Source organism: Petaurus breviceps, unplaced genomic scaffold, assembly GCF_028583685.1.
Source record: "Petaurus breviceps papuanus isolate PSGF00001 unplaced genomic scaffold, PetGlider_PUasm1.0 126, whole genome shotgun sequence".
In the NCBI taxonomy this organism is placed as follows: domain Eukaryota; kingdom Metazoa; phylum Chordata; class Mammalia; order Diprotodontia; family Petauridae; genus Petaurus; species Petaurus breviceps.
In genome coordinates, this window is record NW_027185655.1 from 16,637,785 (window position 1) to 16,650,300 (window position 12,516).

At 37.7% G+C, this 12,516-nt stretch overlaps 1 protein-coding gene across 7 annotated transcripts in view; it reads right to left on the reverse strand.

The window, feature by feature from the left end:
• The window catches only part of FAM13A (family with sequence similarity 13 member A), a 146,712-nt gene that overhangs the window by 9,708 nt on the left and 124,488 nt on the right, over positions 1–12,516 (reverse strand). For all 7 annotated transcript variants that reach the window (XM_069093906.1, XM_069093924.1, XM_069093915.1 and 4 more), the window contains 4 exons: positions 10,440–10,657; positions 9,075–9,158; positions 3,088–3,183; positions 1,137–1,220 (listed from right to left, as the gene is read on the reverse strand). In XM_069093906.1, the coding sequence (XP_068950007.1) occupies positions 1,137–1,220; positions 3,088–3,183; positions 9,075–9,158; positions 10,440–10,657 (482 nt within the window). The remainder of the gene's footprint in view (positions 1–1,136; positions 1,221–3,087; positions 3,184–9,074; positions 9,159–10,439; positions 10,658–12,516) is intronic.

A 12,516-nucleotide genomic window follows, 5' to 3' on the forward strand; every position in this document is an offset into this window, starting at 1 on the left:
CAGAATAGTGCTTTAAGTTTCATACACAAGTGTCCAAATTCACAGGGAAAATTATGATATTTGAATTGGCCAACAAATAACCTGATCAGAGTTAGATACAACTACATCCAGCTTCAGATTATCTCTGCAAAAGAGAAATGAAAATGTCTGAATCTGAAACCTCACTAGTGCTGTGGTCAGCCACATGCCTTTTTCAAGAGTTGCTAACAAAGATCAAGAGTGATAAGTTTGAGTTTCATTTTGGAATGTGATATCAACCAAAGTCAGGGTTAGTGGAGCTGATTTCTTTATGTATCAGTTATAAGTAACTGAAAAAAAAAACAAAACAAAATTTTGATTAACTTAGACCAGGAGTGGGGAACCTGTGCCCTGGAGGCCACATGTGTCCTTCTAGGTCCTTGGATGCAGCCTTTTGACTGAGTCCAAGTTTTACAGAACAAATTCTTTTATTAAGGCGATTTGTTCTGTGAAGTTTGGATTCAGTCAAAGGGCTGCACTTGAGGACCTAGAGCACCCCATGTGACCTTGAAGCTGCAGGTTCCTCACCCCTGACTTAGACTGAACACCTGTACTCAGTCTGCAAATGGGTGAAGATGGGACTGGCTATAAAAGTAGTTTCTTGTAGCTCCATCACTACAGCTAGATAAAAAACACAAATCAAACGTTGTACTAAGGGTAGATCAGAATTATCATCTTCATATATGAAAAATATTGCAAAAATAGTGTGTTTTTCTAGACATCTAGTTAGGAAGACAGAGGGCAGGAGAAAAATCCCAGCACAGGCAGAAAAGTATATGATCTCAGCGGCTAAATGGGCTGTCACTATGTAGAAGTTAGAGAGATTTGGAAGGAAGAAAATTCATTCCAGAAGCTTTTGTTAACTATGAAATCAAACACTAAGGTATACCAACAGTTCTTTGTGGCAAATTTTTTTTAATGGAAATGAAGCAAAGGAAAGAAGCTAATCTATGATCAAAAGAAAAATATTGTTCAAAGTTGACTATATTCATGCAGTCAATGATTTTCTGGAGACACTACAGAGAAGTAATACTGGAGATCAAATATCAATATAGTTTTCATTAATGTGAGGTGTGGGGACTTGTCAGGACTAGCTATTAGCAGTTTTGTTTCTTCACCTTTATGTCCTTGAAGAAGGAGGCTGTTTCACCCTCAATAATTGGTTGTAGTAAAGGACTTCTCCTCTTGTTGGAAGGGGAACCCTGTGGCAAACATTAACAAGTATGTTAATCATTGATAATTCATGTTATGAATCACTTTCCCTTCCTCCTTTCTCCCCCATCCCTCTCCTTTCTTTTATTTCAGTCACTAGTTTGTATATTAGCTTATATTAATATATTTTCTTTAGAGGAAAATTAGAATCATGTAGTATAACCCAATTATTTATTTATTCATTTAATTTAATTTTATAATATCTAGCTAGGGAAGAATCTTGTTGAAATGTATCTAAGGTGGCAGGTTAGATCTGATGTCTCCCTGGTAATTCTATTCTAATGAACAATTAGTCTATTAAAAAAAGTCCCAAAAATGTAATCACAAGAATAGCAAAGGAGTTTCGGGGTCAGAATAAAACAAGTTCAATCACAACATAAAGTGACAAGATGTGTCACCGAGAGATGTTTTCAAGGCCTGTCATGAACATATTAGTCAAATAAAGGTGTTTGACAGTAATAGCATTGGAATACAACTGGCATTAGGAATTCCTTGGCTGACAAGGAAGGAGATATCTGAAACATAAAGGAAAGGGCAGCAAGTAGCTGTATTAATGTATGTTTTAAGTATGTACATATGTATGATCTTCTTCTCAAGACCAAGGTACCATCTGTGTATACAGAACAGGATAGTACCTTCCAAAACATTACCATCAAAAAGTTGATAGTACGATATGAAGCTGGCCAACATATTGAAGCCATTCCCCATCATTGTGGGGAATTCTTTAACATAAAACAGCCAGAATACCCAGGTCAAAGGACTGGAGAGCTTACCCAAAACAGTCGAGTGTTGTGGACAACAGGATCATTTCACAATCCTTCTAAAACTACCTTCTTCACTTTCCTCTCCATACTCCCTTTCAATCCCCTAAGAAGGCCAGCTCTCTTGCTACAAGTGGGAGATTGTTTCCCTGAGGCCAGAATTCCAAGAAGGACAGATTCTTTCCTTGGGTAAAAGTTTTAGAGAGGCTGTGATAGGATTATAAACTCCCTTCCTAGGGAGGGGAAGCCTGGGGTTGCTACTAGTTCATCTTTGACTTTGGTTTTGAGAGAGCACTGAGCACCACTGGTGTTCCTGTCCAAGTCTGCACAGATACAAAATTTAGAGTGGGGACCTGAGGGGTGTTAATAGAATTATATGTGTGGGCTAAATACATTACTCAGAGGGGCAGGAAAGGCCATAATCTAGAAGACAAAACTGAATAACTAAAGGTGACAATTAACATTGGATTTTTACATTTAAATTTAAAAATAAGATTTAAAGGGGGAATCTGGTAGGCTTTATTTGATCAGTTTTGTCCATTTGTGGCAAATGTAGCCATAGACATTTTAATGAGTTCTTCATTCTCCCAATTAGTTGGCTAGAAATTTCTTAGGCAGACATATAAAGAGGGATGCTATCTGCATCCAGAGAAAGAACTGATAAATAGATGTATAGAATAATTATACATGTATATATATATACATATATGTATACAGATATACACATGGTATATATATATATGTAAATATGTGAATATATGTGTATATGCATATATATGTGTGTGTACACACACATTTGTGTCTGATGGCAGTCATCTCAGGGGAGAGAATATTTTAAAAAAGGAAAAATTTTAAAAATAAAATTTACATGATAATTCTGTGGCATATTTGGAGGGAATGGCAATCTGTACATAGTAGTTTTGCAATTTCATGTGCAATCATCTTTTTTAATTGTACTCTGTTATGGAAATGCTTGCTTTGTTCCCTGAATTGAAAATAAATTAAAAAAAAAAAGAAATTTCTTAGGCTGTTAAAAGAGAGTAATGAGGATCTGGAAAGTCTTGTATACCAAAAGCTAGGAAAGTATGTTACTCACAATGCTGGGAATGGTGTTGGCCCGTGACAGGATTTGTTTGACCAACCGATATCTGTCATATAATGGCTTCATAACCTGACGTTCATGCTTTGTTACCTGAAAAAGAAAAACAGGACAATTAGTTCACCTTTCTCCCAGGTTTGTGATCTTAGTAAGCAGAGCTGCAGGGTTAAAAGGATCACTGTTAAGAAGGAAAATTATTCAATTCCAGCCATAAATCTTCTCCCTAATAACTACTTATGTAAATAATACCATTTAGTCAATAAATCTTATCAACATTTAAGATAATATTAGTAAATTATCAGGCTTTTAATAGCATAATTTTCAAGCATTGGTTAATGAAGACACATGTGATACTCATGTATAAACACACACGTGACCCTTAATTACTCAACTAACCTTGTAGATCCCAACAGAAAAACAGACTTAGCATTCCTGGCTGGGTTTGTCTGTACATGCCATTTTTTTTTTTTATTTTATTCAGCAAAAAGGCTGTGGGAAAGGGTAAAGATTCCTATCTGTAGCAACCTGCCTCATGAGACTTTCCAACGCTTCTTTAATGTTCCTAAGAAGAATACATTAGACTCTTCACTGCTGCCCAATTGAGTTACAGGGCCGTGGAATAATGGGAAAAACCTGAAGGAAATTGTGGCGTAACATAGAACTATTATTCAATTGAATAAGCATTTATTGAGGACCTACTATGTGCAGCCACTAGGGAGAGGGTATAGGGACTGGATCTATAATTTCATTGGTTTGGGGAACTCCCAGGTGGGGAAACTCTATCAATGCAGATTAGCATATATGTAAGTATAGTTGTGTCAGAGATGAGGTCTGACCCCAGGCTTTCCTGTCTCTCAGGCCATCCCTCTGTTAATTACTCCATGTTGCCTCTCTGGGCACAAAGGCAAAAATGAAACAGTCTCTGACTTCAGGAGGTTTACATTCTGTTGAGAAAGACACTTCAGGTCTAGTTCCTATGCCTAGTTCCCTTAATAAAAGATATTTCAGGTAGCAGGGGAATCCAGGAAGTAGCACTGGGCTGAGCTTTGGAGGAAGCTTGGGACGGTAAGAGGCAAAAGTGAGAAGGGAGAGGATCACATGTACGGAGGACAGGCAGCCTGGAGAGAAAATGTATATAAGTAACAGCAAGAAAGCCAATCTAACTAGACCAAAAAATGCATCCAAGGGATTGATATTGGAATGGAATGGAATCAGAGTGTGTCCCAGTTTTTAATCTAAAGTTTCAGAGACTGCATCATGGACTGAATGCATTTCTCACAGTACAATTTAAAGACACCTCCATGGCTTTGAAAATACTTACCATTTTCTATTATTCATGTCTCCTCTTCCATTATAATGGGTGTTTGTAATTGCTTGGCTCCCTTGTGCCAAAATGTTTTCTTTTTTCCTAATTTGGATTTGTAGGTTGATCATTGATACAGCCAAATCACATTGAGATGTAACACTGAGGTATTTATTTAGGACTGGGAGAAGCTGTGGTGGGTGAGTTTTGGTTCCCCCTAGATTAACCTCAGGATTATTTCCCTAGTAATGATTAGACCTCAAAGTCCACATCTAACTGAACTGTGGATACATTTGGTGATCCTGAAAGTTACTAGGTTAAAGTACCTAATTGATATGTTTGACATTAGCCTTTAAAGTCCTTTACAATCTGGATCCAACTGATTCTGCTAGCTGCTCTTATCTTGCTTCCCCTCCCACACTGGTTCTTCTGGTCACTGTGACCTCCTTGTTCCTTCCCTCCCATTCCACTCCAGTTGCTGCCTTTGGGTCACCTCTATTCCTCCAAACTCTCTCCTCACATTCACTTCTGGGAGCCTATAGCTCTGTTCAAAGATCAGTTCAAATGCCACTACTAACACAAGGCCTTCCTTGATTTTTCACTTGTAGTTAATTCTCTCTCTCCCCAAAACGATTCTGGAGTATACACTGCTTATTTCAGTAGCAGTATGTAAAATTTCTATGCCCAGCATAGTGCCTGGTATACAGCAAAGTTACAGACAGGGACCAGACCTGTGATTTCATTAGTACTGGGAAATCCCAAGTGAAGAAACTCTCTCTGCCACTGTAGGTTGGCACCTTCTTAGTAATTTACAGTCTGAGAGAACTACTTGGCACATTGAGAGATTAAGTTGACTTGCTAAAAGTCACACAGCCAATATATATCAGAAATGGCACTCGAACCCGGGTTTTGCTGGCTCTGAAGTCACTTCTCTATCCATTAAATGTTTGTGGCACTCAAGTACTGGTACTACTTGATTTCTTAGGCTAGGCAGCAAGCTAGAGCACACTTTTGCTTTAGAATCAATGAAGTACAGAAATAAAAACTTGGCATTGCCATCTTACCAGCCCAGAAATCAAACTAAAGACTTTTGCTGATTTTCTATTCTGACCTTATTTTCCTGCAATGTACCCATTAGATAAACATCACAAAGTCTGGAAAGGATGTCCTAATCAATTATCCACTATTTATTAACAGGAGAAGAAACATCAGAAAGGCTGGATTTGAAAGCTGTTTATCTTTTGTGATTGATTTATCTTTACCGAAAGTGCTACACTCCCCCTAAACCCTGAAACAATACTTATTCTGTAGAGAATTTTGTTTTTTTTTTCAGTCTTATTCAACTCTTTGTGACCCCATTTGAGGTTTCCTTGGCAAAGGTACTAGAATGGTTTGCCATTTCCTTCTCTAGCTCATTTTTATAGAAAACTGAGGCAAATGGGGTTAAGTGACTTGCCCAGGGTCACACAGTAAATGTCTGAGGCCAAATCTGAACTCAGGAAAAATGCATCTTCCTGACTCCAGGCCTGACTTTCTATCTACTGCACCATTTAGCTGCCCAATAGTTATTAAGGAAGTAGTTTAAATTTTATAAAAGAAATAAAGAACTGATTTTTTTTTGTGCTTATAAGAGGACACATCTTCCATGCTGTAAAATTGCTAAGTACCTCATAATAAAGGCCTCACTTGTTACATGGACTTGCTAAACATTTACACTTGTGCTGGTCATCATTTTGTTTTAAATAATAAAAGCCCTCAATCAATCTTAGAGAAGGAAATGAAAGTTGCCTATTTATTAATCTGTGTCCAACTTTTGCCAAAATGCTGACAAGATAGGCCACATCATCTGGTACAGATTTGAAAAATGAAATGGAAATCAGGATTTCCAATGCTAGGGATTTTCTGAAGCAAAGTAGAAATGATCCACTAGCAATCTCTTTCAATGCCTCGTCATGGCATGGAAGTGACTTTGGACAGTCCTACTTATTGATGAAAAGTATAATAATAAAGGTCCCTGGAGGCCAAGAGGGATGAGTAGGGCAGATGAATAAATAGGCTCTATCTCAGTTTGGGCACATACATGAACACCATATTTCACACTAGTACTGAACTTTATATAAGCAAAGTTGATGTAATAGTAAGAATGGTTTATATGTCATGCTTTAAGGTTTGCAAAGTGATTAATATGTTATCTCATTTAATGCTCACAAAAACCTTGTGAGAGAAGTGCTTATATACCCCCACTTCACACACGTAGGCAGGAGCGGGGTTGAATCTGTCCATCCCTGGCTGGTTCTGACTGCTGAGTTTTAGCCTCAAGCCCACCATGCCAAAAGCAGCCAATTCTGCTGGGTGCATATTTTCCCCCAATCTCTTCCAACTCTATTTCTGAAAACAGTAATCAAACCAACATTTCTATTGTCCTCTCTCTGACTCCAATCACTATTTTCTTTGTCCTTTTCCTTGCTGCCATTCTCCTGTATGTTTTGTCTTTCTCAGGCAGGATAAAGTCTCCTTAAGGGCTGGGACTGTCTTGCTTGTGGTATTGGTACCACTTTCTATCACTTAGCATAGGGGCTAGAATATAGTAAGCACTTAATAAATACTTTTTTGCTCATTTATTCATTTGGAGATATCTATTAAATATGAATTAAGCATTCTGATAAACAAATGACAAGAAAACCGAGCAAGGAGTTGGGTTAAAGGACTCAAAAGATGAAAAGTGGAGTCCAGAGGAAAAAGCAACATGTGTCAATATGAAGCAATTTCATTTGCCACTCAAGAGTTCTGAATTCTGAAGTCTCCTGGAAGATATAGCTCACCCTGAAAATGTCATTACCTGTTAAAACATCTTAATTTTTCTCTGGTTCAAACATTTAATTCCTTTAGAAGAAACTCCTTCTTACCAATGAAAATCTGTGAATGTTCTATAACTTACAGGTTGTTTTTTTTAAGAGAAGTTTAACCTTTATTTTTAAAATTTATTTTATTCTGAACTTAAGAAATAAAACAAGCATTTTCATAACATATTAGAATAGGAAAAAAAAAGATGACTCTGCATGAAACTGCAAATCTATTATGTGCAGCTTTCTATTCCTTTTAAATATGTAACTTAAAGAGTCACTGAGGAGGTTAAGAGATTTGTCCAAGGTCAAAGAACTGGTATGTACCAGAAGCAGGGCTAGAACTCAGGTCTTCTTGACTCTAAAGGTCAACTTTCTATTCATTCCACCATGCTGTCTTTCAATAAAATTAACTGCAGAGGAAAAAATGAACTATTATTTAAATGCAGGACTATCTACTATCAAAGAGTTGAAGCCAGAAGACTTTCTCTTAAAACCATTTAATATTCCCAAACCCTGATTCACATTCTGACCTTTATTCATTCTCAACTGAACTCCTATTTTTAAAAGAATATTTATAACAAATTCTGTGTTCAAAACAAGACCTGGAAAAAGACTGCCTTCTGGTTACATGAAATTCCTTTATAAAACTCATTGTCCTATGATAAAATCAGCCTTGGGGATTCTAGATTGTTCTCTTAGTAACACTATGGATTATGGGAGCCTGAGACTGGGAAGAGAGAAACCATGATCACAGGCAAAGAAGGAAAAGCATTTTTCTGTATGCTTCAGAGTCCCTGGGGAAGTGCTGGGCACAAAGTCAACAGGTAAATAAATGAAACAACTCAAATTTATTGCCTTGGTGGAAAAAAAAAGTGTTTCCTATTATAAAAAAGAAAAAGGAAATCCCTGCTCAAAGTTTTTCAGACATTCATGAACTAAACTTCAGTTAAGCATTTTTAAGTTCATACTATATAATTGAACAATATGTTTGGCAACAGGGAAGAAAACACGTTGATAAGGCCCAGCTCTTGCCCCGACACACCTGATAATAACCGAGTAGGAGAAAATGATTCATACAGAGTAACTCTAGTAAAAAAAGAAAAAAGATGATGTCTCAGTGCTTCCAAAAATAAAAGGCTCAAGTGGGAGAAAGACCATTCCTCCCTAGAAGGCTCAGGGAAGTATTCCTAGAGGATATAGCACTTGAGCTAAGCTTTAAAGGATGGCTCTAAAGGCCTAGGGAATAATCTGGGCAAAAGCCCAGAAGAGAGAAAGTAAAAGATGTATATAAGCTATTTTCAGCTCTCCAAATTCAAAGTCCAGCTTCAGGATGCACATGGGGATGGAGTAGAGGACATAGTAGTAGTAGAAGATAGGAAAGGTAGAAAGAATGATGTCAGATTGGAGAAGATCTTGAATGCCAAGAATCTGTATTTTATTCACAGGCAAGAGGAAGTCAGGAAAGGCTCTGAGGAGAGAATAATGTGATCACATGGAAGTAAGGAGGCTCAACCCAACAGTGGTGTGGAGAAAGTATTATTATCTCAAAAAGGCAATTATCGCTACTGTATCAACTTGAAGCTTCATTACCTCTATCTTCTTATTGGAAGGCACCGTAGAAATTATCTAGCTTTATCCATTTATTTGAAAAATGCTAATAAAGAACATGAGAGAGTTGGGTTGACCAAGCTGGATACAGATTGCCAGTCCAGACCTTCCCAGTCAACCCCACTGCTATCTGATTTTCATTAAGGCAGAGAGAATCTTTGCATTACTAAATTTTACTTGAAAACGGATTTTTCTCCCAAACTGAAAAGATGGGATAATGTACATACCGGTCTTCCATGGATACTCTCATAATACAACAAAGATTTCTGCAGAGCCACTTTTTCAATGGCAATCTGGTCTCTGGTCATGTCCTATATGGTGGAAGAAGGAAAGAAAACATAATATTTATTAATACTTTGGTATTTTTATTTAAATGACTTCCCCAAATAAAAACCTCAGTATTCCATTGGTTCCCTTATCTCATAGCTTATTCTGAAATTGGCTACTGGTGGCCCTATGAACAAGATACTATCAGAATACAATAGCATCACGGTGTCACCATCAGTAATGAAAAGCTACTATGCTCTAAGGGTATCCAGGTGGTGCACTGGGCTTGGAAGTACGAAGAATGGGGTCATGAAGGGGAGGACATGATTGAAATGACTCAGAAACAAAACAAATTGATGACTGAAAATATCTCCATGTTGTAGTGAAGAGCCAGGCACCTGTAACAGCCATTTCTAGCAGGAATAATTCTGCTGAAGTCTAAGAGTTTTGATTGCATTTATTTTATCACAGAGAATCACCAGTTCAGTTGTGGCACAAATATAAACATAGTATAACTGATTTAGACTTGAAAGGGAGCTAATGCAGGCTTCTCATTTTACAGATGAAGAAATGAGGTTCAGGGAGGTTACGTGACTTGCCCAAATTCAGACAGGTAGTATTAGAAGTAGGATTAGAACCCGAGTCCTCTTGACTTCAGAACCAGAGGTCTTTCCACAATATATCATGCTGTTTCACTTAACCCAATGAATTTCTTTGCAAAATCTAAAACAGCACTTTTTAAACTGTGAGTCAAGAAAAATTTGGCAACAGTAAAAGGTTTTTGAACATGCAGTGACCAAAAATTAATTAAAAATCAAATGGGTATTGAATACAAGGTGTTTCTAGTAACACTTGCTTTCACTGCAGCCTTGATTCTGAACACAAAACATGTACACTTTGCACTGCACATGCCCTCAGGCCACGCGACACCAACAAATGTGGGAAGGGGTCTAGAGTGGGAAAAGCAGCCTGATCTAGAACATAATTAAAATGAGCTAAAGTTATGGCATTAGTCAAGGTAAGAAGCATTTATTAAAGTGTCACCTACGGTGTTAAGTGCTAGGGATACAAAGAAACACTAAAAAGAAATCACTGCTCTCAAGGAACCATCTTAGGTTACATGGTAGCTTGTATAGAAGATCTATACATGAATAATCATTCCCTACTTGCTACCATTTCTCTTACATCTACTACATTTTTAAGGTCCCGGCATTTAAGGCTCTGCATCATAGAGTACTACAGAATTCCACCAGTAAGGCTATGTAGTAGGGACTCAAAGCACAGTTTTTGAATAAAAGCATGACTTTTCCCTCTCACTCCCATACCTTAATGTCCTCGGGATGGTTGGTCTCCATTCGCTTCTCTTGTAGCTTCTTCTGAATAGATTCCAGGGTAGCTTCAACACTAGGCTTCACTGCTTTATCTACCAGCTCTCGCTTCTTATCATCCTTCTCTAACTGAGAGCCAAAACTCTTGGGGAGTGTGTTGCTTCGTTGACGCATCTGGGGAACTAGTTCTTCTTCAGATATCTTTAGCTTTGACTCTAGGTACCCAAAAAACAGTGAGAGGCAGAGTCAAGATGGCGAAGTAACATGAAGAAGTACAGCCCAGTTTCTCACCATACCTTTTCCCTAAACCTCTAAAAAATCATGACCTATGTTATCTATAAACCAGAAATAATCCTCATTGGGAAATTAAAAAAAATCACAATAAGTCATTTTTTCCAGTGAAGGTTGGCACAGGAAGACAGACACAGAGGTTTATAGATGTTGGAGATGGCATCTGAACAGCATCCCAGCACCCAGGGACTGAAGGAGGGCCAAGTTATGGAAGAAGTTACAGAGGGTACTTGAACTAGTGTAAGTTGTAGGAATGAGTGTTATCTTGCTATTCTGCCACTTACTACCCATTTCTGGGAAACAGATCCATGGTGGACTGAGTAGGGGAATTGTATCCAGAGATGGCAGGAATGGTCATGGGCCCTAGCTATATACTGAATGAGGAATAAGGTAATCAAACAATAGTTTTGTGATTCTGACCCAGAAGCAAAGCAAAGACTGAGTTCCAATATCCAGCCTAATCTGAATTTTACGGCAAAATACCCAAGGCAGAGATACCAGACCAAAGAGAAATCTGCAGTTCTGCTACTCTGAACCTGTTGAATTTCCAAGAGGGCTGGGCTGAATCCAACAGCGACCTACTGGAACCTCCAACTAGGGGACAAACCAATAGTTGTCCTATTGAGACCCAAAACTGGATTAGGAACTTGTGAAGCTTAGACCAGGAGGCTAGTGAGAAGCCTGCCCTAGACCACATCATTCTGGAAATACTAAAATTTTTCAGGTCCCCAGATTGAATTGTCCCTGAGTTCTAGGAATAACACAATTCTCAATGTCCCAAGAAAGCAGCAGAAAGAATGAAGAGGGAAAATGTTCAGCCCAGACATTCCTCTCAGAAATTTGCAGAGCCCAGCCCTAGGAAAAAAGTCCAAAGTAAAGAATTAGGCTATAAGAATGAGCAAACAAATAAAAACAATCCCACCATGAAGAACTGCTCTTGTGACAAGGAAGTCTGACCAACCTAGAAGAAGAGAATGACTCCAAAACATTTCCAAGCAAAGTCTCAAAAACACAGCTTGGCACAAATTCAATGGGAATTCCTAAAGAGATAAAGCAAGATTTTAAAAAAAAAGCTAAAAATGAGTTTAAAACCAAATGAAAGTGATAGAAGAAAAATGGGAAAAAATAAAAGCTACAGAAGAAAAAACAGAGAGTTTGTTTGCATGTTGTCTCCCCCATTAGATTGTAAGTTCCTTGAGAGAAAGGACTATCATTTGCCTCTTTTGGTTTCCTGAGGGCTTAGTATAAAGTCCGGTATACAGTAGGCACTTTGTAAATGTTTATTTAAAAAAATAGCTTGGAACACAAAACTCTACCCAAGAAAATAACTCAGTGAGAATCAGAATGGACCAAATATAAACTCCATGAGACATCAAGAAATATTAAAAGTAAAAAGACTAGAAAAATAGAAGAAAATGTATTATCTCATAACAGAAACAACTAACCTGGAAAACAAATTGAAGAGACATAATTTAAGAATCCTTAGACTACCTGAAAACCATGATCAAAAAAGAGAAACCAGACATCATATTTTAAGAAATCATAACAGAAAACTCCACCAATCTCTTAGAACCAGAGGGTAAATAGAAAGAATCCAGTGCTGATCTCTTAAAGGAACTCCCAAAATAAAAACTCCCAGGAACACTATATCCAAAATTCAGAGCTCCCAAGTAGAAGAAAAAATTCTGTCAGCTGCCAGAAATAAAGAATTCAAGTACCATCAGGACCAAGATTTAGCAGTCACCACCATCAAAGGAGCAAAGAGCTTAGAATGTGATATTCC